The sequence below is a fragment of the Drosophila hydei genome, unplaced genomic scaffold (assembly GCF_003285905.1).
Source record: "Drosophila hydei strain 15085-1641.00,03,60 unplaced genomic scaffold, DhydRS2 tig00000172-arrow-pilon, whole genome shotgun sequence".
In the NCBI taxonomy this organism is placed as follows: domain Eukaryota; kingdom Metazoa; phylum Arthropoda; class Insecta; order Diptera; family Drosophilidae; genus Drosophila; species Drosophila hydei.
The window spans coordinates 1,589,845-1,610,182 of NW_022045682.1; the positions used below are offsets into that span (position 1 = coordinate 1,589,845).

Sequence of the window (20,338 nt, forward strand, 5' to 3'; positions counted from 1 at the left end):
GGCTTATTGTATATATAATTATATATGTATATATATATATATATTCAGTATTCAATGTTTATACAATAGTAAATGTTCATAAAGGAATGCTCGTTTTACAATATCTATATATACATATATATAAAAGCGATCTGTTTCACAAACCAAAATTCATATTCGCTTATATATACATATACATAAATATACGAAAGCTAGATCTTATATATATGCGATATATGTATATGTATATGCATGTGCACACACATATATATATATATATATATATATATTTGTAGTTAATAAGAGATAATAAAACTGTTTGCTTAGCAAAAACCAATTGATTTACTCCTTGGAGGGGGCCTTGGCTAATAATTTGTGGTGTGTGTAAACAATGTGTGCAAATGATGAAAGAAAGCTTCAGCTTTTCAGGCGATTTCCTTAAGGGCCAGCAGCGACTGACGCAGATAATCATATTGGCTTTTAGCATGCTTGATCTCCAGATCGGATAGCTCCACGAGACTGCGAGAAAGTTAGTTTAGGATTAATGAATCTATAATGATAATGATAATCTGATAATGTATCTTGAAATAGTTTGAATACCTCTTTTTAAAAGCAGCCACGCGTCTATTGCGAAAACCAATCAGCTCTTCCTTGCCGCAGGCGGACATGGACTCAAACTTCTCACAAGCCTCAGCTTGAGCAGTTTCAGCCTGCGTTAAACGAAGCAATAAGTAGCTCGAATTACAAATAATAATTAAATATATATAAACACATGCATTAATTGTACATAGAAATTGCTAAAAAGCATGCAGCAACTGCAACTAAATGTGTATGTGTAATTTAGAATTTGCAAGACATTAGACTAGAATGACCAATTGATGTGTTAAACGTTAAATGTCAAATACCTCTTGCACCTCCAACGGCTGCAGCGGAAGAGACAACAAGAACAACACGAAAAGAGTGAGCCACAAAGTAGAAGAAGAAATGCGAGAAAGAGTTCAATGTGAAGTTTGTGAGTACGTTGAAATTTTACATTAAATATGCCGTTGTAGAGTTGACCACAATTGTTAAAAACTTGGTCTGTTAACAGTTAAAGAAATAAATAGACAACACGAAAAATAATGCTCGACGTAGCAGAGCTTCTATAGCCAGACAGACAAGAATTACCTAGTTTGGAATGTCGGCAGCTACTGACTACTTTATATATATATATTTATATAGCTGAAAGACTTGGTTACTAAATATATGATTTAGTTAAGTGTAGTTCGCTTGATAGTTTTGAACTATATTTTAATCTACAACAAAATTTATATATATAATTTGTTGATTCTGTCAGAGCCTTAATATTCTGCTAATAAATGGCAACAGGTTTTTAGTAGTTCGGTATAAAAGAACGAAACACATCTAATGATGTTTACAACAGATCAAATTTTTGTTAATAGGAGAGTTTAACGCAAGCTTCCAGTATTTAAATTCGATATCAAAGTTAATTATAAATTATCATTGTCTGTTGAGCTGTTAAACTAAAAGAATTTGCTGCCAAGCACCGGTGAGCATATAGAGAAAAAGATTTTATAAATACAAAAAAAAAGCAACACTGCTCTATAACAAATCTTTACCGCATGAACATCCTTGTTCTTAGAACGCGCCTTCTCCAAGTTACGATTGGCTGTCTCATAGGCGGCCAAACAACGTAGGCGACGTATCAATAAAGCCTTTGCTGCATTGCTGTCGCGCTGATAATAGCGCAAAGTGTCGCCGAGCTTTAAATCCTGATCGCTTGCCACGCGCGTCTCCAGATTCTGATCAAATAATAAGCAACATATTAGCTACGTATTTTATTAACATACAAGTAGGTTTACCTTTATGCGTTCAAACACCTCCGCAGACTTGGCCACAAAAGTTTCCATATTCCCTTTTTCTGTTGTAGAGAGCTCTGTGAGTGCATTCGATATCTTCTGATGCGAATAGCCCACATCTTTGTGGCGCTGCGTCATCTTCTCAGTGCGCGAAGCTGCCTCACGTAAATGGCCATGGTATTCGGTAAGGAACTGCAGCTCGTTCTCAAAGAAATCATTCACATCACGAACAGTTGCGCTCAGCAATATCTCATCTGTGGTCTTGCCTAAAGATTTAACGAAGCCACCAAAGATGGCCATCTTCTTGCGTGGCTTGGCGCACAGATCTTGATCGTATTCCAAAAATACCTTTAGATGCTGATCGATACGAAAAACGGGATGACTGGCCAAACGACGTAAAAATACTTCATGCATGGCAACCGTTTTCTTGAATGTGGCCAGATACTCTCTAAGACAACAATGAACAATTAGTAAATAGATTTACAATACTCTCGAAACACTATGCTTACGCCTCCAATTCGGATTTCATTTTTTTGAACTCTTCTTTGGTCATATTGCCCTCGCCTTCGCCCAGACGCTGTAGCTTCTCGCGCGATGCATCGAAATCGGGTCGTGGCGGACACGGCGGAATCTATATAAAAATGTCATTTAAACCCTTGAATTTACATTGATTGTCAAAACTACTCACTATGTAGCCCGCATAGTCTTCATTCTCCTCGATGCGATCGTGCAGCCAAACGAACTCTTCATGCTGGCGCACGACATTATTATCCTTCTTAGCGAAGCCAGGCAGTGTGGTGCGTGTGTGCACGGTAAATTTTACCTTTTCCTTTTCACTGAGTGCATCAGAGATTTCAACATGCAGCGCATTTTCACCTAATGCAGCAGGTGTTACAGGTGCCGACGATGAGCTGTCAGGCGAAGTCGCACTTCCGCTTCCATTTGTTGCTGTTGCTGGAGCCAATGGATTTGGTGACGAAATTTCCATTGTACCACCATTATTGGTAGCGGGACTATTCAATATGTTTGATTCATCCGTGCCGTCCTATATGCGAATGTATTGCAACAAAAAAAACTTATACACACTTCCAATTATACGCCCATTAAACTGATAAGCAGTTCTTTGTGTGTGTCTTTCCGTTGCAATTATGCGACTTACACTCAAACTTTATTACATATCCTCCATAAACTATAAAGCCATTATATTTTTCTTTTGAACTTACCATCATTTTGTACAAATTAATTTTTTTAATAACAATAATTTCAATTTAATAACTGGCCTACGTTTGTGTACGTCGAACAGGTCGGCGCTGCCAGATCAATGAAATTTTGCACTGCAGTATGAATTTAGAAGGTAGCGCAGCTGAGCGTACTCAATTGAGCTATTCAATTTCGCGCTTGTGACGTCATGTTCTAGCGTTTTTTAAATTGAACAATTATTTGCGCTACCTTTTATATGTATAATATTTCTGCAGCGGGTGGCAATTCCCCGCTGTAGATAAAGAAAAATTGTTTATACCACGCACCAACACGTCTGTTAAAAAAACGAACAGAATCACAATTTAACTCAGATAGTTAACATGTCCGCAAGCGATGGAGCTACGGGAAGCAAACAAGTGCGGTTGTCCAACAATCATAATAGCAAGGATTTGAATGGAACAACAGGCACCGCCGGCGCTGGTGACGCAGCCAATGCTCGTGGCAAAATAGCGCTGATAACCGGCATAACGGGACAGGTGTGTGTGTGAATGAATGTGTATATTGGTTACATATACGGGCATTAATACATGAGTAATAGATTGACTTATGTTTCTACAAGTGTCAGTGTGTGCAAAACATTTTCTTAATCATTTGATAAATACTCTTACATCAAGTAATCTAGTGATATCAATAGATTAGTAATAGAATTTTTGGTGAGATACGCTAATCTTATGTTTTTGTTAGGAATGAAAATAGTACAGCTCAAAAATAAATATTTCAGAAAATCTCAAACTTATTCTTAATATGCATCACAAAAAAAACGACACAAAACTCATAAAAAAGCATCCTGTGGCAACTCTGCTCATGTTTGTAGAGATGTAGGCCAACGACTTTTTAATTAAGACAAATATAAAACTTTAGCCATTAATTTAAACAAATATAACCCACTAGCCAGTAACTGTACATATAATCATTATAAATATGCCTGCAAGCAAGGGTATACAATATTCGACTTTGCTTCAGAATTAATCTTGTTTATTCTTTGCTTACGTGTTACAACCTTTGTGGAACTTACAGGATGGCTCCTATCTGGCCGAGTTTTTGTTGAAGAAGAACTATGAAGTACATGGCATTATACGACGTGCTAGCACGTTTAATACAACACGCATAGAGCATTTATATGCTGATCCAAAGGCACACAAAGGAGGACGCATGAAATTGCATTATGGCGACATGACAGATAGCAGCAGTCTGGTGAAGATCATTAATATGGTGAAGCCAACGGAGATTTATAATCTGGCTGCACAATCACATGTGAAAGTCTCTTTCGATTTGAGTGAATATACGGCAGAGGTAGATGCAGTTGGCACATTGCGCATACTGGATGCCATTCGGACATGCGGCATGGAGAAATCTGTGCGATTTTACCAAGCGTCCACTTCGGAGCTGTATGGCAAGGTTGTGGAGACGCCACAGAACGAACAGACGCCCTTCTATCCACGTTCCCCCTATGGTAGACAGTCAATATAGCATTCACATAGTACAATTTGTTAATCATCATTAATTTTCAGCCTGTGCCAAGATGTACGGCTTTTGGATAGTGATCAATTACAGGGAGGCCTATGATATGTATGCTTGTAATGGCATACTGTTCAATCACGAGAGTCCGAGACGTGGCGAAAACTTTGTGACACGTAAGATTACCCGGTCGGTGGCCAAGATTTTGCTCAATCAAATGGAATACTTTGAGCTGGGAAACTTGGATTCGAAACGTGATTGGGGACATGCCAGTGACTATGTGGAAGCTATGTGGATGATGCTGCAGCGTGATGTGCCAGCAGATTATGTAATTGCAACTGGTGAAACGCACAGCGTGCGTGAATTTGTGGAGGCGGCATTTAAACACATCGGACGCGAAATTACGTGGCGTGGAAAGGGTGTCGAGGAGGTAGGCATAGAACGTAACACAGAAATTGTGCGCGTACGCATCAATCCAAAGTATTTCCGACCCACCGAAGTGGATCTGCTGCAAGGTGATGCGTCAAAGGCTAAGCGAGAACTCAACTGGACGCCAAAAGTTAGTTTCCTGGAGCTGGTCACCGATATGATGAACGCGGACATCGAGCTAATGAAAAAGAATCCCATTGCATAGAAGAAATGGATTGCAACTAGGCAAATCTGGCACAAAGTTTCATACATAAATAGATATAGATATATAGTTTAAGATGTAAAGTGTTTTATGTTTCCTCGACGGGATTTGCAATCATTCCTCTTTTACTACTATATCGTGAATGTCTCTCTATCTCGCTGTCTCCAGGCAGTTTCCTTAAATGTTCTTAACTATTAACCATTATACACTTGCAATAAATATGCGTAAACACAAATTAATTAGATATTATTTTTGACGAACTGGATAAATCCAGGAGTTTTTAATATATTAAATTTCAACATAGAACCAATAAAGCTGACTGAATGTGAGTCATTTACGTTTCTTTCTTGCCAAAAGGATTTATTTTCGACAACCAGCTTGATGATGCCGAAGATTCACTGCAATAGACATTTGTTTTAACTATGTATTGGATTATTGCCGAAATGGAAACTTACAGCTTTGTCAATGCATCAATATCAGCATCCTTGTGGTCGCTATGAGAAATAGAATCTCTTGGGTCCTTTTTACCCGCTTCCGAGATGCCCGCCTCTCTCAATCGTTCAATTAACTTGCTACGAAACTCGACTTTATGCGGAAGCACCTTCTCGGCTGCACGAAGCTGGTTTTGTAGCTTGCGTATAGCTTCGAGGTAGGTGTGGCCATACCAATCGATTTCCTCAGACGTATATGATGCCAAATACGGAGTGTATTCCTTAAGCACTTCATTTTGATGATTGGGCTCGGCGGACAGGGCAGGACATCCCAATTGTAGCGACTTCAAAATTTTGCGTTTCATCTTCAATGCCAAGGCCGAACGCAAATCACATGCCAAATTCTTGAGCAGATAGTGATCAAAACCGTGACACTCATGAATCTGCTCCAATGTTCGCTCCGTAACAACAACCGATACATACTCATTAAGCACCTGACTGTGCACTACGGAGCGACGCAATGTTGGCACCCAAAAATGTGGCACACGTCGCTTTGTAGGTTGTCGCTTTTGGAAACCTTTAATCACCGCCTCACCGCCCCATATACCCTGATGGGATTCCGGTGTATCGATGAGAGGGAAGGGCACGCTTTGAACGGGCTTGATTGCATTCGTAACTTCATCCCGCTCCCACTCACTCTCCTTGGGTATATAATGCACCGCCGCTGGTTTTGTTAACTTCCATTCACGCCAGAATTTCTTGTACGCATCCGGCAGCTGGGCTCCGAGACCCTTCTCGAAGCGGTTTGGTCGTTTAAATCCATTAAGAAGCTTAACGCCCTGACAAAAATATCAGTTATCAATATCAATTTATCAACATATTAAACGGAATGCGTTGCGATTGCGTCACAGAAACGCGGAAGCTTTTCAACGGCAACAAATACCAACCTGCGGTGTTGCGTGGGCCATTGTCTACGGTGCAATAAGTGTTTTGACAGATTATTTTTATTACAAAAAAAAAATTTTGTTTGTTATTCAAAAGTTATATATATTTCTTTTTATATTGCGTTTTTGTCTCTGCCAAGCTTATCGTGCGTTTTCGTCTCCCTCTCATTTGACATATAAACAGCTGATGCGTGCTAACGTTGAACTGTGAATGGCACAAAATTGCAATAATATTTTTAAACAAGCTGGCAACCCAATAGCTCCATTGAATTCATAAAATTTATAGAAGTAAACACAAAGACATGTCCAAGCCAGATTCAGGTAGTAAATAAATCCAGACAAGCAATGTAAAATTTGTTAAATCATTTTGTTTTTCAAAAGTGGGTGAAGCAACAAAGTCCGGCAATGCGCCACCGTACAGTTTTAACTATGACTACGCCGCCTCTATGGTACGTATAAGTTAGCGCGTATTACAATTGGGTTTTAATATTTCCATTCTCAGCGAGCTCCGCCGCCCACATATGAGCAGAGTCAACAACAAACGATTGACTATTCACCAGCTGCAGGTGCTATGCCTATGCACGTGCCAAGCAATCAGTATTACGGGATGACGCACCATCAACAATTGCCTGTGATGCATCAGGGTCATCAAGGCTATGGCTTAGCTGGGCCGAGTACGTCTGCAGGAGCAGCTGCAGCGCATGTTTTAAATGTTGATTCACGAGCTACGTTGCGTACCACAGCTTCGGGCGCTGTTGTTGTGCCGCCACCTCCACCTGGCTGTCTACCCACACCTGCTCAATTGGCTGCCATGCAGGGAAAGCCGGTTGTGGTGCAGCAAAAGAAACGTTCCTTTTTTTAATACCACAAAGATCGGTTGCAATAACTCGAATGCCTCCTGCTACTTATTATATATATGCTTTTAATGTTTTACTTAATAAATGATAATTCGTCTTGTTCTCGCATATATTTGAAAATTCTCTATGCACATATACATGGCGCGCATCGATGATGATGACGAAAGATTGTGGAACTACTAACAACTACTGACCTGACCGGAATTACTCGAAAATATTGTCAAAGTATGTACTATCAAATGTCTGGACACGCACAAAACCATCTTCGCCACCGGAGGCGTAACTCTTGCCATCCGGATGGAATGCCAAGCTGTTGATTGGACCGAAATGTCCCTTGAGACGTGCGAACTCCTCCTCATAGATCAAATGGAAGAAACGTGAATCGAATTTGCCTGCCTTCGTTGATGTTGTGGTCACCTCCATAGCATCCTGGCCACCACCAAGCACTACATGATCCAGTATAGGGCTAATCGCAGCTGAATTCACTGGTCTCTCTGTTTTGTATGTCTTCAGGCACATCAACGACTCGGAATCGAACAGCTTGGCTGTGTTATCCTTTGAGGCAGTTACAAACATAGTACCATCCTTACTTAACTGCATATCATTAATGCCTGCCGTATGATCGGTGCCAGAGTCGACCACTTTCTGTCCCTTGCGAATATCCCAAATGGCAATGTTTCCATTGTCATGACCTGAATGTGAAGTTTATTATTTGTGGGCGCTAGTTAAACTTTTCTTTTGGCTTGCCTGTTATGATTGTTTCATCCAAGGGTCCCCACAGCATGGACGTAATCTTGGATTCTACCATTGGTATGCGTAGCGTGGGTGCCTGTTCAGATAATGTTGAATCTGCATTGCGTACATCGATGATGAAGAGTTCACAGTTCTGACCCATCGCCTTGTCCGTTGAGTACGCTGCCTGATTGCCGGAGAAACTGAAATTGCTTGTACGCACGGAAGATTTCGCCGCTATGGATGCAATCACAGTACCATATTCGACATCCCAGATTTTAGTTGTCATATCGCCGGCACCGGTGATTAGCTTCCTACTCTCCCAATCCACATCCAAACACCACACGGCTCCCTGGTGGCCATCGTAGGTGCCGAGACGCTCACCGTTCAGAGAGTACCAGACATTGGGTTTTTGATCCTTGGAGCTGGAGAAGAGCAGATCGCCTTCACGATTGTATTTGATTTGCGTTATGGAACGCTCATGACCTTGCAACATCAACGGACGCTGCAAAACGAAAGACAATTTAATTTCAATTTATTGCAATAATACAGCACGAAGCGCCGCCTTTTTAGGTTATGTTGTACGCATAATAAAGGAAATTATTTTGCTAGAGTAACAATACACATGATTGGCGATAATAACAACACTATATTAAAGAAGTATCTTAGCCTAATTTTTATTATACACACACCATTTTGTATTTTTTATATATTTATTGCGAGAAAACAAAACAATTTCTGCAACATCCACGCAGCACAAACGTCAAAAAGAGCGAGTATACAAGTTTGACGGGGTTGTTATGCCAAGCGCTGCCAACTTGATACGAAATAATATTTAAAATATATAACAAAATTTGTGGCAACGCCATACATTCTAACTGAACCAGCCTTTTTTGTTCAACGAATTCCATTTTGCTATGTTGACTAAAATAGAAGCCACACATTGATCCTTGTCTCGATTCTGACCGTAATAATCAACAAATTCACCATCGGGATTAACCAAGTACATAATGATGGTGTGATCGACAATATAATCGTTGTCCTCATCGCGTGGTCCAGCGCTAAAGTAAACACGGAAGGCTTTGCAAACATTTCGTATTTGATCCACGGTGCCCGTCAGACCAAGCAATTTAGGCGAGAACTCCTTTACGTATTTGCCTACCACCTCCTTCGAATCACGTTCAGGATCTACGGTTATAAATATGGGCTGCACTGGCGGTGCTTGTGGTGATTTTTCTATACATAAAATAATGATATTTATTATCTGATGCATTTCTAAAAATCGTGAATACGCACCAACTTCGTCGACCACTAAAGCCATTTTGTCCAGTTCGTCTGGGCAGATATCGGGGCAATGAGTAAATCCAAAATAGATAAGCAGCCACTTGCCCAGAAAGTCCTCAGACTTGCGTACTTCTCCTTGTGAATCAATCAACTCCCAGCGACCTCCAATGGCAGCCTTGCCCAGCTGTCGCTTGCGCTCTTTTAACAAAGCCTCATCCTTCTCACTCTTTACATATAGCATAAAGGCAAGGCCTCCTGCTCCTAAGACGCCAATCACTGACAAACTCTTCCACGATATCGGTCCCTTGCCCTTTGTGGGATCACTCGCTTTTACAGCCATATTACGTTGCTGTCCCGCTGAGTGTGTCTGCAGCAGTGTTCGGCAATTCCACCGTCTGCAGCCGCCAATTAGACGTTGCAATGAGCGCGACATTTTTTGTTTTGCTTTTACCAAAGATTTACGTAAAACCTGCTGCTGGAAAACCAAGCCGGTTAAATAGCTAAGATTTGTAATTCACAAGGCTGCGCATATTGCTGCCAACTTGGCGCAATCTTGTTGAATTACACAAGTCACAGTGACTACTGAGACTATGCATTTGATATCAATTTCTTCATGAGCATATCAAGCATGTTCCTATATTATAGAGAAATCAATTATTGTTAATATCATTAAGTGTATTGATAAAACAATTTTGAATAATAATTCAAATCGACATGTTCTTAATATATAACATTTGAAAGTCGCAGTGACCCTGTCACGAGTAGTCAAGATATGCGCATCTCTGATTGTTTTGACAACAACCACGTGCGGCAACGACTCGGCTGCTTAGATCTTTAATTGAGATCTCGTTGTGCTTAGATCTTTGAATTTTTCTGAATTACACACGGCTTAAAATGACGGACAACAAGAAACAACCGTTGCTTTACATGGAAGAGTACAGAACAAAGCAGGATCCACAGGATTATGGGCTGGCCGACGAGGTCTTTAATATGGACGTCTTCAAAAGCAAATTACAAGTGGTAATTGTTCGGTAAGTACCGCTACCTATTAAGTACTGTTCCACTATATATACAGTTTTATTGCAGAAATGATGAAGAGCATGGCTTAGAATTTGATTTGATTGGCGTATACCCAGCAATTGCTAACGCATTTCGTCGCTTGATGCTCAGTGAGGTGCCGAGCATGGCCATTGAAAAGGTTTACATATACAATAACACCTCGATCATCCAAGACGAGGTGCTGGCCCATCGTATGGGTTTGTTGCCGCTTCGCGCAGATCCCCGGCTGTTCGCCTATCGCACCGAGGAGAGCACGGAGCAGGGCACCGAACAGGATACGCTGGAATATGAGCTGAAGGTGAAGTGTACGCGACGCAAGGATGCTAACAAGGATCAATCTAACTTTGATGATATCTACAAGAATCACAAGGTTTATTCAGGACATTTGAAATGGTTGCCTAAGGGCAAACAAGCACAGATTTATAGCGAAAACAGCGTTAATTGTATCCATGAGGATATATTGATTGCACAGCTGCGACCAGGGCACGAACTGGATCTACGTTTGATTGCTGTGAAGGGCATTGGAAAGGATCATGCCAAGTTTTCGCCAGTGGCCACCGCCTACTATCGTCTACTGCCACAGATAAACCTAACTAGGGATGTGACCGGAAAGGATGCCTATCTACTGCAGAGCTGTTTCTCACCGGGTGTCATTGGCATCGATGAGAACGAGTGCGCCTATGTGAAGGATGCACGCTACGACAGCTGCAGTCGGAATGTGTATCGTTATCCCCATCTAGCTGATGCTGTTACTATGGCTCGAGTGCGTGATCATTACATCTTTAATGTTGAATCTGTGGGAGCCTTGAAGCCGGAGGTAATATTCTTAGAAGCCGTTCGAGTGTTGAAGAAAAAGTGTCGCAGTTTTATCGATGAAATCGAGTCGGAATAAACATAAAACATTTATTTCTGTGTATAAGTTAGTTATGCTTGTCAATATATATATAATTATATATAGCTTGATAATAAGTTTAAGTTTGATATATTTAAAAGTTGCGTTTTGATTTGCGTTTCAAGATCTTAAGTCGAAATTCTGTAAGCACCACCTGCAAACGCTCCTGGCAAAGCAAAGCATCCTCAAGCTGAAATAACAATTTATTATATATTGGTTTCATATCAAATTGGGCAGCAATCAACTTACCTCCATGTGATTCAGTTGTAGAGAGACGCTCTTGCCAAATAGATCAAATTCGCTGATAATATTATCATCTGTTAGATTGTCATCCTGCATTTCATCGATTTTGAAGTCTTGCATGGTTTCAGGCTTAATATCGTGTTCCATTTCCGTGTCGCTAATCTCCTGTAGATATTGTTGCTCCATATCATCGTTGCCCAACAGATCTTCCAGTATCGAATCATTGGAACATGTATCCGGCTCCAAAGGAGTCTGTTCAATGTTTTCCGCTACTTTATCCGTTTTGGAACGTTTGATGATCTTTGGTTTTGACTTGGTGGCGAAAATAAACTTTTGTGGCATTTGTTTTGGCTCCTCCTTTATGACGGGCTCCATTTTAATGGGGATGCTCTGCAAGAGAAGAAGAATGGACGGCTTAGGCCTTGGAAAATGGAAAGTGTAAATAGTCGCTCGCTTACCTTTGACCCAAGCTGATGGCATTTGAGTGCCTTTTGATGCTTGGCCGTATTGTGATGCTGTTTAATGGATGCCAGACGCGCCAATACATTTGCGTCGCATATTTTGCAATGAGCCGAGTAGCCATCGTCGCCACGACAAAGCCACTCGGAAAACGATGGAAATCGTTCCCAATCCTCACGATATTTTTGATGGTACAGCCTGCGCACTTTGCTCATGGCTTTTGCCTCTGGCGGCGATGGTTGTATTGTTATTATTTGCGCAATTGTGTGGCAACTTTTGTCAGACTTATTATTAGCGTTTATATTGTTTTGAATAAAGTGCGCCAAATCCTTTAGTTGTGTATTTTATCTGGTAATTCTTCTAGTATTTACATAAAAAATAGACCAAAACATTAAAAGGTTAGTGCGACCGCGTACCGTCAACGCGTAAGTTGCCAAAAATATTATTGTTTTAATTACAATGAAATACCAAAAATACCATATTTGACATACAGTCTGTAAACACTGACGTCTAACCACTAACAGTTACAAAAAATGTTAACTGGTAAAAGTTAATTTAACTCCGGTAAAATTTAACAATAAAATATTATGCGCAACGTTTTATTATGGAGACAAACTGAGAAAAAGTATGTTTACCTTGAATAAAAAAGAAAGTGCGAAAATGTTATGGTTTATTTGTATGTTATTGGTAACAGTAGTAACCTATGTTACAATTTCAATAACAGGAAGTATTTCAGCAATTTACTGCTGCGGTCACACTGTTCTTACAGGGTGATACAGTTTACAGAAAATCAAAACACGGATAATGCCGGCTAAAAGGTAAGCTTAAATGTTTGTTGTTTACTTTTTAAATACTGTAACTATTAATCTAGCAGAGCTTGGCGTAAGCTAGTGAAAAAACAACAGCGACAACGCCGACGGCAAAGACAGGCACGAGTACGCGAAAAAAACGAAGTATTAGAAGAGGAAGCCAGGCGGTCAAAGCCCGAATATGAGGCGTGGTCAAAGCAACAAGCAGCGCTCGAAGAATTTCAGCGCCTGGCCAGCGAACGTTTAAGAGAAGAAGAAGAAGAAGCTTGGTTGCGTCGGGAGGCATTGGCTCAACACCAATTCCAGATTGATAAAGCAAAGCGTGATCAGGAAGAGGCGAAACTAGAGAGCTTACGATTGCAGCAAGCAAAGGAATTGGAGCAAGAACTGGAGAAGCAACGGAAGAAGCGAGAGGAGAGTAAAAGACTGGCTGAACAAGCTGCAGCGGAGTTTGAGGCAATGCTGCAACGCATGCAGGAATATATGGAGGACACTGAAGACCGCACGCCGCCAGCTGAGCTGCGCCGTGTAGTGGAAACAAATCCTGCAGAGAGATTATGCGAGTTCTATACGCGCACCAATTGCTGTCGATATGGAAACAGTTGCACATTTAATCATCAACGTCCCATGCTCGCAAAGATCCTATTAATACGTCACTTCTTCACTCATCCGCTGCTGCAGGTGGGTGAGACGCACAAAGAGTATGCGAATGCAGATGAGTACTTGGAGCAGACACAACAGGACTTACGTGCTGACTATGATGACTTCTTCAACGATGTGATTGGCGAGCTGGAAAAGTTTGGCAAAATTTTGAATTTTCGTGCAGTGCGAAACACTTTGCCACATCTAAGAGGACACGTTTTTGTGGAGTACGCACAAGAGCGGTTCGTGTTAATATTTATTTCTTCTATTATATTTATATTAATGTATATGCTATTTAGCTTTGCACTGCGCGCCTTCATTAATCTGCAAGGACGCTACTATGCATCGAGGCGCATTCAAGTGGAATTCTCCAATCTTAAAGCGTGGCGTGGTGCCGTTTGCGGTACGTGAAGCGCATGTCAAGAGCCGTATCCTTTGCTAAAACATGACAAACATATTATTTTTTAATATTGTGTGTATTGTATATTAACTCAAGAGTTGCCTACATGAACGTTGTCCAAGTACTTCCGTCATTAAGGCAACTGAACAACGACGAAATATCGTCTTAGTCGAGAGCCACAGTTGGCTGTTTCCAGCAAACTTTTTATAACAGAATACTTTCTAGTTACTTGATTGATAGCTTACCATATTCTTTACTCCACTTGTCGATTGTCTTCAAGGTTTGTCCTTAACACGCAAATGTCCCAAAGGCTACAGCTGTGGCTATCTACATCTATTTCGCAATCCAAACAATTTGTTTAATAGTAGCTTGGAGCTCTACGACACCCCAAAAAGTGTGCGCTCTGGCAGTAGAACACCTACAAGCAGAAAAAACAGGTAAGTAAATAAAATATTTAATGTTATTGATTGTGCATTTTGTGCTCGTTCCTAGTTGGCATGACAATGGTCAGGAATCTCGCAACTGGCGCTGGTCGGAAAGTCCCGAAATGGAGTTAAAGCTTGACAAATCTTCAACTAACCATAGCAAAAGGCATCAAAGCAATGATCGTGATATAAAACGAGACTCTGGACGCCACTCTAGTGAAGAATCTGGACCTCGTGGTAGTGTAGACTCTGCCCGATATCAGACTCGAGACTCCAGATACAGTCGAGCTACTAGATTACATTCTAGTCAAGACCATGGCCATCACAGTCGCAGTCGCAGTCGTAATCGTTCCACATCAAGCCGTAAACACGTTTCTAAAGCGGATTACAGTCGCTCCCGCACTCCGCCAAGTCGGCGTGTTAAATAAACCAAAGTATATAAGATCAAATTTAAATAATTGTTCTGGTTTTAATGAATTTTTACAACAGTTTATTCAATCTCTTTGTTTTTGCACGGCAATAGAATAGGTGAGCTTTGTTTTTCATTTTCTTTCTTTCTATTTTAAATAAGAGATTTTAGGGCGTGATTATTCGTACTTAACAATTTTTTATAAATACAATTGTAGGAAAAATATAGTCGTGTAAGATTGGCAGTTACGAAACGAGAGGATTGTGAATTTTAGGCATCTGTCTATATATGTGTGTAGGTGGTAAGATCGGGGTATTTATAAATTCTAAAGTCTATTTGTATTTGCATTCGTCGTACACATATTTAAACAAAAATTATACAAAAAAACTCATTTTAGGGAGTATTATAATAAGTAGCTTTAAAATTACACAAACAATACGAAGATAATGAACTTCTTATAGACGAATGCCCGGATTTGTGGCCGCCACATAGCGCAGCAGCTCCTCGTTATCCTCGCAGATGACGGGCTTCTCGTGATAGCAGGCAACATCGTGCCATGCGATGCCATCGTTGTAGACATTGTTTAGCACGGAGAGGCACTGCTCCTTGGTCTGGTTGATGTCATATTCAGCATTGTCGGGCTGTGGACGCTTCTTGTGACCGGTCTGCGACCAGGGATTGTAGCCCCAACCCTGTGGAATGCGGTTGGTGGCCTGGATCTTCTCGCGAGTTGCGGACCAGAACCAGCCATAAATATGCTTGGGCTCCAGATCTGGACGATTTTCGCAGCCTGCGAAATCGCAAATGCGGCCAGCGGTCCAGATGTATGGGACATCATTCTGCTGAATGACACGGAAGATCAGATTGTTTTTCTCTTGGGTCTCCAGGGCGACCAGATCCATGCAGTATTCGCGGCACAGATTACGGCCATCCAACCAGTCGACCTTCCTGTTGGCAAGCGCCGGCACGTGGGTGCTTAGGAACATGTTTTTGCCGCGATACGAGAATTCCTTGGGGCCTGCAAAGGGGAGACAATTAAAGGAAGTGTTCAATAGCTAGTCGTAGGTGTGGTTCACTGTGAGGGCCTGACGACTGGGTGTCTGCCTCGTGAATTGGCAAAATCATGCCACGGTTGCTTACACAACTTCCCCCTACTTTAAGTTGCGCAATCTTTGCCAGCAATTTATGCAGCAAGCAGCTGTTGCTGCTGCTGCTTCTCCTCTTTATCCGTCGACGCCGCGTCGTCTGCCCGCTTTTCTTTGTGTGTGTGTCAAAAGGTTTTCCATTTTGCCAAACAAAAAATTCGTTAGGCCAACAATGGAATTCCCCCTACGCTAACTCTAGCTCTCCCTCGTCCATCTCCACCTCCACCTCCTTCCACTTCAACTGCTGCTGCTCTTTGAAACTTGTTTCACTTGGCTGACTCCCTGAGCCGCCTGCCACCGTTGCGGCTACTGCAGTGCATTTGATTAGCTGCTGTTGTTTTTTGTTTTTTTTTTGTTTATTTTTGCTTTTGTTTTTTTAACGCGACCGCCTGCGCCACGCCTCTTGTTGCCACCATAGGTGCTGCTGCTGGCGGCACGCGTCATTAGGCGCGCTTCGAACGGCTTTAAAGCTGCCATAGCAGCAGCAGCAGCACCACCAGCAGCTGCCGTCACTTTTGCAATTGCCTTTTGCCTGCTCATTCGTCCGCCGTCAGCTCAAATCAGCTTAAGTCTAACATAATGACCTTATTTGCCATTGTTTGCACATTATTATGATTATTTTTGCCGATGCTGCCAGACTGCTGCAATTTCCTCACTTTACAGGTCAAGGCAATAAAAACAGTCCCATTAGTGTGCCCTCTTCATATTTCCTGCATGCAGTTTGTATGACGAAAAACATACAAAAATAGCCAATTGCATCACAGCGGGGCAACTTCCCAAAGTAGATAACAGAAAAAATATAACTACTTATAACTATGTAGATATCTACACAGAATCTCGATCTTAGAAAATCCGTTTTGAAATGTAAATTAAATAAGCAAGCGCAAGCAGTTTGCATGCTTGAAAGTTGTTATTAACGAGCATCGACGCCGTCTGTAGCAGGTAATTAAGTTTGAATAGTTAATTAGTTTAACTTAACTTTAAGTTGTGCTTGTATAACTGGAAATTTCTAAAAAAAGATGAAAGATCTAAGCCATAGCAACGGCACAAAACTGGCTGTGCAACTTTATGGGCCGTCGTTGACGTTGACGTTGTTGCCCAAAAAAAAACACAAAAAAAAAAAAACTAACAAAAACTGAGCAACCAAATTGTTAAGTTGCATTTTAAACGGGATGCACACAAATGTATGCATTCAACTGTATATGTGTGCTGCCTAATTAGTGCCAACTGCTAACTGTGTTCATTAGTGTACCGGATATGCAGCGATGACGCTATTGTTTGAATTTAACATCTAACATCGAGCTGCTGCATTTTCGCAATCTCTTCGCCGTCATTTCGTTTGAGTGCCACTGCTTGCCGTGACTTGCAGTTTTCTTGCGTGCTGGGCAGCTCTGGCTAATGCAGCGCGGGGTGGCAACGCTGCAAGCCAAAGTGAAGCAAGGAAAGTGCGTAGCTGACTAAGTGCAGCGCCAAAACAAAAGACGATCACGTCAGCGACCTTCAACTGCCTCGCACCGCCCCCGACCTAACACAATTAAATATATTGTAATTGCTGCGGCTGTAACACACCTACACGTCGCATTGCCAAACAAATTCAAGTGCAAACATGGGCGCTATTTGATATTCTTCTAACGTTTCACACTTTTACTTTTTGCCACAACGCTAACCGGCAACCAGTTAAGGTTAAAGTATGTGAAACTTATATGTGTATATATACGGACTATTGAAATGTATGTGTGCATGTATACTTACGGCTAGCGCACTTGGCGGGCACGGGCAGGGAGAGGAAACGACCCGGCTTGGTGCCTGTGGTTGTGGTAGTTCTACCCTTTTGCGCATTGGCACAGGCAGCCACCAGGCAGAAAGTCGCTAACGCCAAAGTGACTTTCATCTGCAAAGAGGAAAATACAAACAATGTGAGTAATGGAAAAAGTTGAAGTCTTATTACGTGTACCGCAGTGCGTATACGGAATGTTGTTTAAAGTTTGTTTTGATTGCGTACTGCGGCGCATGCGTGTGTGTGTCTGTTTGTGCTTGTGTGTGTATTGGCTTATCGAAGATGTAACTTGGTGCGCATGGTTTTTATGTCAAGGATGCATTGGTGCCAGCCAACCGGTTGCCCGAGGCGTTTCGGCCACTGACACACTGCCTCAGTGACGACGCCGTCGACAACGACGACACTTGAAACTTTATTTTTATTGTAGCTTAGCATCGAGCAACGTGATCAGCAGCAGCAGCAGCAGCAGCAGCCGCTTTGGCATCGTCACATTATTCATAAATAAAAATTCATTTAGCATCTGCTGCAAACATGTTGATTACACAAGCTACAAGCCACAAGCTAAGCCAACGTCCACTCAGGCTGACCTTAACTGGTTTTATTGACTTTTGTATTGGGTTTTTTTTAGTGCTTTTTATTTATTTTTATTTTAGTATTTTTTGTGGCGCTGGCTAGAACCTTCCACGTCTTCTGCATAATGATTGGGCAGCACTTCTCTTCCTTATGTATAGCGAACGATTTGTTAATGCAATGCCATCAATCAAAGCTCAATGTCTGTGTTTGAAATTTTGCATGTTAATTTGATTACACACACACCACACATACATAGCTAGGGACAATATTATTTCTTGTGTGTCGATCGTTATCGACAGCATATTTATGAGCTGGGCAACCCCCGTCAACTGACAGATATTTGGCAATATAAATCATTAATGGTCCACCTTAATGGTCGCAGCTGCCGCAAGGCTTATCAGTTGAAAATTTCGATTCGATTTCGAATTCAAAAAGTTGCGCTATCGATTATTAATTCGAATTTGTGAGTGCTTCAAAGTGAAAAGCTTAAACAACAGACATGCCCGCCCAGGCCCTAATCGTTGGACATTTGGACACAGTTGGGAAACGTGCATTTCAATATCTCCCTCTCTGTGCGTGTGTGTGTGTGTGTTTACATTGTTGGTATTTAAAGCTGCGTTTTGTAATTTGGCCAGAGGCGCTTGCTTATTGGCCTCTGCGCTTTTGTTTAGTCTCGTTTTGTCTCATGCATGTTAATCAATATCAATCAGCCGCGTACAAAAGTGATGATGCATTTAATTATGTATATACATGGGTATCTATGTAGACACATGTTAATTTATGTGTAGGTATGCGCCCTTTTATGACTGGTGGGCAAATAATATGCATGCCAAGTCGGCACACACATTATTTTTCTCGCTTTTGTTTCTTTATATAATTTATGCATGTAAGTTTTCGAGTTGTTTGTTTGGAAGTTTTATGTTGCAAGTTGCGCAAAAGTTTCCGAAATGTTTACTGCATTTGCCATGATTTTCCGTTTTTGTGGTCTGTTGAAAATTTTGCTTTGGAGACTTAAAGTGACTAAGAATTTATAGTTTGTAGCTAGCAAAAGACTGTGTCAACGAACTTTGACTGTAGAGTCAAGAATTCCAATTCCAATTAGACTTTTAAGTTGGGCCAACGAAATGCTATACAAAAGACTGAAGTAACAAACTTGATTTTACAATCAATCAAAAGAGAGTTAAGAATTAATGGAAAAAGCCATTATAAATAGATATTATTTTAATTTATAAGCTTTGGAAGTTATTTCAAACTTTTTTAAGGTATTTATTAAATTAATTAATTTCTATTAAATTGTATTGTACACAAATTTTTGTTAAAATCTTAATATTGTTTAAGTTTGTTTCAATCAAAAATTTGATGCACATTTTTGAGCTAATTTTTTATTTTGAATTATATTTAACGTTTTATAAGTCTTTTAATCCATATAAAATCCATATAAGTTGTCTTATCCTTGCTTAAAGCAGAAGCAGCACACAGCACTTTTAATGTGGTTTAGACCAACTTGACACGTTAAATGTTTTTGGCACTGTTGCTTTAAGTCCTTCAATACACACACACACAATCTCACACATGAGTACACTGAATATCCTTGAACGCGCCTGACTGCTTACCTTTGTTTTTATATATTTTTGTTGTTTCTTTTCTTATGCCACAACACTGTTTCACTGTTTCCGTTCTCTGTGGTCCAACTCAGACTCCGCTGCTTGCGTCGGAGACAAAACCAGACGAGACGATACCAGACGTAAATGTGAATAGCAACGAATATTCAGACAGCGGTTCAGCCGGCTTTTATACGTTCCAATTGGCAAAATGGGCGGCTGCCACACCCCCGATATTAAATATACACACATTCAATATGCGAGAGCCAAAAGAGAGCTGGAGCATAATGCAGCTTGAACTTTTTAACACAAAGCTTGCGCGCTCTCACACAGCTCGCCCGCTCGCTCGCGCGCTCTCTCTCAGCTTTCAGCATGGCTTGGCTTTGGCTGTGGCGTGGCGTTGGCTTTGGCTTTGGCTTGTCTTCGATTGGCTTCGCCTTTGTTCGCTCTCTTTCGCCGCAGTCGCCGC

The 20,338-nt window shown here is 41.2% G+C and overlaps 11 protein-coding genes across 13 annotated transcripts; 5 read left to right on the plus strand and 6 right to left on the minus strand.

The window, feature by feature from the left end:
- Positions 1–269: 269 nt before the first annotated feature.
- On the minus strand, positions 270–3,164 carry LOC111601886 (sorting nexin-32). Of its 2 annotated transcripts, XM_023318728.2 has the most exons (8): positions 3,062–3,164; positions 2,527–2,883; positions 2,348–2,469; positions 1,842–2,286; positions 1,599–1,781; positions 885–902; positions 580–689; positions 270–498 (listed from the first exon to the last, which is right to left on the minus strand). In XM_023318728.2, the coding sequence occupies exons 1-8, from the start codon at positions 3,065–3,067 to the stop codon at positions 405–407; spliced, it is 1,335 nt and encodes a 444-aa protein (XP_023174496.1). In that variant the 5' UTR covers positions 3,068–3,164; the 3' UTR covers positions 270–404. The 2 variants fall into 2 exon arrangements, with proteins under 2 accessions (XP_023174496.1, XP_023174497.1); XM_023318729.2 differs by lacking the exon at positions 885–902 and having other exon boundaries at positions 271–498.
- Positions 3,165–3,290: 126 nt separating this feature from the next.
- Positions 3,291–5,433, plus strand: LOC111601862 (GDP-mannose 4,6 dehydratase). Its single transcript, XM_023318703.2, has 3 exons — positions 3,291–3,574; positions 4,116–4,551; positions 4,610–5,433. The coding sequence occupies exons 1-3, from the start codon at positions 3,419–3,421 to the stop codon at positions 5,188–5,190; spliced, it is 1,173 nt and encodes a 390-aa protein (XP_023174471.1). The 5' UTR covers positions 3,291–3,418; the 3' UTR covers positions 5,191–5,433.
- LOC111601864 (39S ribosomal protein L28, mitochondrial) lies at positions 5,423–6,647 on the minus strand. Its single transcript, XM_023318705.2, has 3 exons — positions 6,566–6,647; positions 5,643–6,457; positions 5,423–5,585 (listed from the first exon to the last, which is right to left on the minus strand). Exons 1-3 carry the CDS (start codon positions 6,584–6,586, stop codon positions 5,522–5,524), a joined length of 900 nt encoding a protein of 299 aa, XP_023174473.1. The 5' UTR covers positions 6,587–6,647; the 3' UTR covers positions 5,423–5,521.
- Positions 6,648–6,803: 156 nt separating this feature from the next.
- On the plus strand, positions 6,804–7,442 carry LOC111601866 (DAZ-associated protein 2). Its single transcript, XM_023318707.1, has 3 exons — positions 6,804–6,883; positions 6,944–7,011; positions 7,065–7,442. The coding sequence occupies exons 1-3, from the start codon at positions 6,865–6,867 to the stop codon at positions 7,422–7,424; spliced, it is 447 nt and encodes a 148-aa protein (XP_023174475.1). The 5' UTR covers positions 6,804–6,864; the 3' UTR covers positions 7,425–7,442.
- Positions 7,443–7,495: 53 nt separating this feature from the next.
- On the minus strand, positions 7,496–8,925 carry LOC111601863 (eukaryotic translation initiation factor 3 subunit I). Its single transcript, XM_023318704.2, has 3 exons — positions 8,844–8,925; positions 8,167–8,656; positions 7,496–8,111 (listed from the first exon to the last, which is right to left on the minus strand). The coding sequence occupies exons 1-3, from the start codon at positions 8,844–8,846 to the stop codon at positions 7,624–7,626; spliced, it is 981 nt and encodes a 326-aa protein (XP_023174472.1). The 5' UTR covers positions 8,847–8,925; the 3' UTR covers positions 7,496–7,623.
- An 80-nt stretch (positions 8,926–9,005) lies between these two features.
- On the minus strand, positions 9,006–9,971 carry LOC111601865 (protein SCO1 homolog, mitochondrial). The gene is made up of 2 exons (XM_023318706.2): positions 9,448–9,971; positions 9,006–9,387 (listed from the first exon to the last, which is right to left on the minus strand). Exons 1-2 carry the CDS (start codon positions 9,866–9,868, stop codon positions 9,026–9,028), a joined length of 783 nt encoding a protein of 260 aa, XP_023174474.1. The 5' UTR covers positions 9,869–9,971; the 3' UTR covers positions 9,006–9,025.
- A 240-nt stretch (positions 9,972–10,211) lies between these two features.
- On the plus strand, positions 10,212–11,464 carry LOC111601871 (DNA-directed RNA polymerases I and III subunit RPAC1). Its single transcript, XM_023318712.1, has 2 exons — positions 10,212–10,466; positions 10,522–11,464. Exons 1-2 carry the CDS (start codon positions 10,330–10,332, stop codon positions 11,384–11,386), a joined length of 1,002 nt encoding a protein of 333 aa, XP_023174480.1. The 5' UTR covers positions 10,212–10,329; the 3' UTR covers positions 11,387–11,464.
- On the minus strand, positions 11,407–12,604 carry LOC111601875. Its single transcript, XM_023318717.1, has 3 exons — positions 12,088–12,604; positions 11,636–12,019; positions 11,407–11,576 (listed from the first exon to the last, which is right to left on the minus strand). The coding sequence occupies exons 1-3, from the start codon at positions 12,301–12,303 to the stop codon at positions 11,481–11,483; spliced, it is 696 nt and encodes a 231-aa protein (XP_023174485.1). The 5' UTR covers positions 12,304–12,604; the 3' UTR covers positions 11,407–11,480.
- A 176-nt stretch (positions 12,605–12,780) lies between these two features.
- Positions 12,781–14,329, plus strand: LOC111601872 (putative U2 small nuclear ribonucleoprotein auxiliary factor 35 kDa subunit-related protein 1). Of its 2 annotated transcripts, none has more exons than XM_023318713.2 (4): positions 12,781–12,906; positions 12,960–13,781; positions 13,839–13,967; positions 14,250–14,329. In XM_023318713.2, exons 1-3 carry the CDS (start codon positions 12,893–12,895, stop codon positions 13,948–13,950), a joined length of 948 nt encoding a protein of 315 aa, XP_023174481.1. In that variant the 5' UTR covers positions 12,781–12,892; the 3' UTR covers positions 13,951–13,967; positions 14,250–14,329. The 2 variants fall into 2 exon arrangements, with proteins under 2 accessions (XP_023174481.1, XP_023174482.1); XM_023318714.2 differs by having other exon boundaries at positions 12,783–12,906; positions 12,963–13,781.
- On the plus strand, positions 14,046–15,026 carry LOC111601884 (U2 small nuclear ribonucleoprotein auxiliary factor 35 kDa subunit-related protein 2-like). The gene is made up of 3 exons (XM_023318726.2): positions 14,046–14,060; positions 14,180–14,376; positions 14,432–15,026. The coding sequence occupies exons 1-3, from the start codon at positions 14,046–14,048 to the stop codon at positions 14,790–14,792; spliced, it is 573 nt and encodes a 190-aa protein (XP_023174494.2). The 3' UTR covers positions 14,793–15,026.
- LOC111601873 lies at positions 14,864–20,024 on the minus strand. The gene is made up of 3 exons (XM_023318715.2): positions 19,882–20,024; positions 17,671–17,809; positions 14,864–15,791 (listed from the first exon to the last, which is right to left on the minus strand). The coding sequence occupies exons 2-3, from the start codon at positions 17,807–17,809 to the stop codon at positions 15,229–15,231; spliced, it is 702 nt and encodes a 233-aa protein (XP_023174483.1). The 5' UTR covers positions 19,882–20,024; the 3' UTR covers positions 14,864–15,228.
- Between the last annotated feature and the right edge of the window lie 314 nt (positions 20,025–20,338).

What these genes read in the sequence shown, in the direction of transcription:
- LOC111601863 (XM_023318704.2), bottom strand. An exon ending in GGATGAAACAATCATAACAG is followed by an intron (nt 8,112 to 8,166) that starts GCAAGCCAAAAG and finishes CTTCACATTCAG; the next exon opens with GTCATGACAATGGAAACATT.
- LOC111601864 (XM_023318705.2), bottom strand. Translation starts at nt 6,586, where the DNA reads ATGGCCCACGCAACACCGCAG. An exon ending in TGGCCCACGCAACACCGCAG is followed by an intron (nt 6,458 to 6,565) that starts GTTGGTATTTGT and finishes TATTTTTGTCAG; the next exon opens with GGCGTTAAGCTTCTTAATGG. An exon ending in ATTGATGCATTGACAAAGCT is followed by an intron (nt 5,586 to 5,642) that starts GTAAGTTTCCAT and finishes TGTCTATTGCAG; the next exon opens with TGAATCTTCGGCATCATCAA.
- LOC111601866 (XM_023318707.1), top strand. An exon ending in ATGACTACGCCGCCTCTATG is followed by an intron (nt 7,012 to 7,064) that starts GTACGTATAAGT and finishes TTCCATTCTCAG; the next exon opens with CGAGCTCCGCCGCCCACATA.
- LOC111601872 (XM_023318713.2), top strand. An exon ending in GTGGAGTACGCACAAGAGCG is followed by an intron (nt 13,782 to 13,838) that starts GTTCGTGTTAAT and finishes TATGCTATTTAG; the next exon opens with CTTTGCACTGCGCGCCTTCA.
- LOC111601875 (XM_023318717.1), bottom strand. Translation starts at nt 12,303, where the DNA reads ATGAGCAAAGTGCGCAGGCTGTACCATCAAAAATATCGTGAGGATTGG. An exon ending in GCCATCAGCTTGGGTCAAAG is followed by an intron (nt 12,020 to 12,087) that starts GTAAGCGAGCGA and finishes CTTCTCTTGCAG; the next exon opens with AGCATCCCCATTAAAATGGA. An exon ending in TACAACTGAATCACATGGAG is followed by an intron (nt 11,577 to 11,635) that starts GTAAGTTGATTG and finishes TTGTTATTTCAG; the next exon opens with CTTGAGGATGCTTTGCTTTG.
- LOC111601884 (XM_023318726.2), top strand. An exon ending in CCTACAAGCAGAAAAAACAG is followed by an intron (nt 14,377 to 14,431) that starts GTAAGTAAATAA and finishes GCTCGTTCCTAG; the next exon opens with TTGGCATGACAATGGTCAGG.
- LOC111601865 (XM_023318706.2), bottom strand. Translation starts at nt 9,868, where the DNA reads ATGTCGCGCTCATTGCAACGTCTAATTGGCGGCTGCAGACGGTGGAAT. An exon ending in TTTAGTGGTCGACGAAGTTG is followed by an intron (nt 9,388 to 9,447) that starts GTGCGTATTCAC and finishes TTTTATGTATAG; the next exon opens with AAAAATCACCACAAGCACCG.
- LOC111601871 (XM_023318712.1), top strand. Translation starts at nt 10,330, where the DNA reads ATGACGGACAACAAGAAACAACCGTTGCTTTACATGGAAGAGTACAGA. An exon ending in TTACAAGTGGTAATTGTTCG is followed by an intron (nt 10,467 to 10,521) that starts GTAAGTACCGCT and finishes GTTTTATTGCAG; the next exon opens with AAATGATGAAGAGCATGGCT.
- LOC111601873 (XM_023318715.2), bottom strand. Translation starts at nt 17,809, where the DNA reads ATGAAAGTCACTTTGGCGTTAGCGACTTTCTGCCTGGTGGCTGCCTGT. An exon ending in GCCCGCCAAGTGCGCTAGCC is followed by an intron (nt 15,792 to 17,670) that starts GTAAGTATACAT and finishes TCCCCTTTGCAG; the next exon opens with GCCCCAAGGAATTCTCGTAT.
- LOC111601862 (XM_023318703.2), top strand. Translation starts at nt 3,419, where the DNA reads ATGTCCGCAAGCGATGGAGCTACGGGAAGCAAACAAGTGCGGTTGTCC. An exon ending in TAACCGGCATAACGGGACAG is followed by an intron (nt 3,575 to 4,115) that starts GTGTGTGTGTGA and finishes TGGAACTTACAG; the next exon opens with GATGGCTCCTATCTGGCCGA. An exon ending in CTATCCACGTTCCCCCTATG is followed by an intron (nt 4,552 to 4,609) that starts GTAGACAGTCAA and finishes ATTAATTTTCAG; the next exon opens with CCTGTGCCAAGATGTACGGC.
- LOC111601886 (XM_023318728.2), bottom strand. An exon ending in AAGACTATGCGGGCTACATA is followed by an intron (nt 2,470 to 2,526) that starts GTGAGTAGTTTT and finishes ATTTTTATATAG; the next exon opens with ATTCCGCCGTGTCCGCCACG. An exon ending in AGGTGTTTGAACGCATAAAG is followed by an intron (nt 1,782 to 1,841) that starts GTAAACCTACTT and finishes TTATTTGATCAG; the next exon opens with AATCTGGAGACGCGCGTGGC.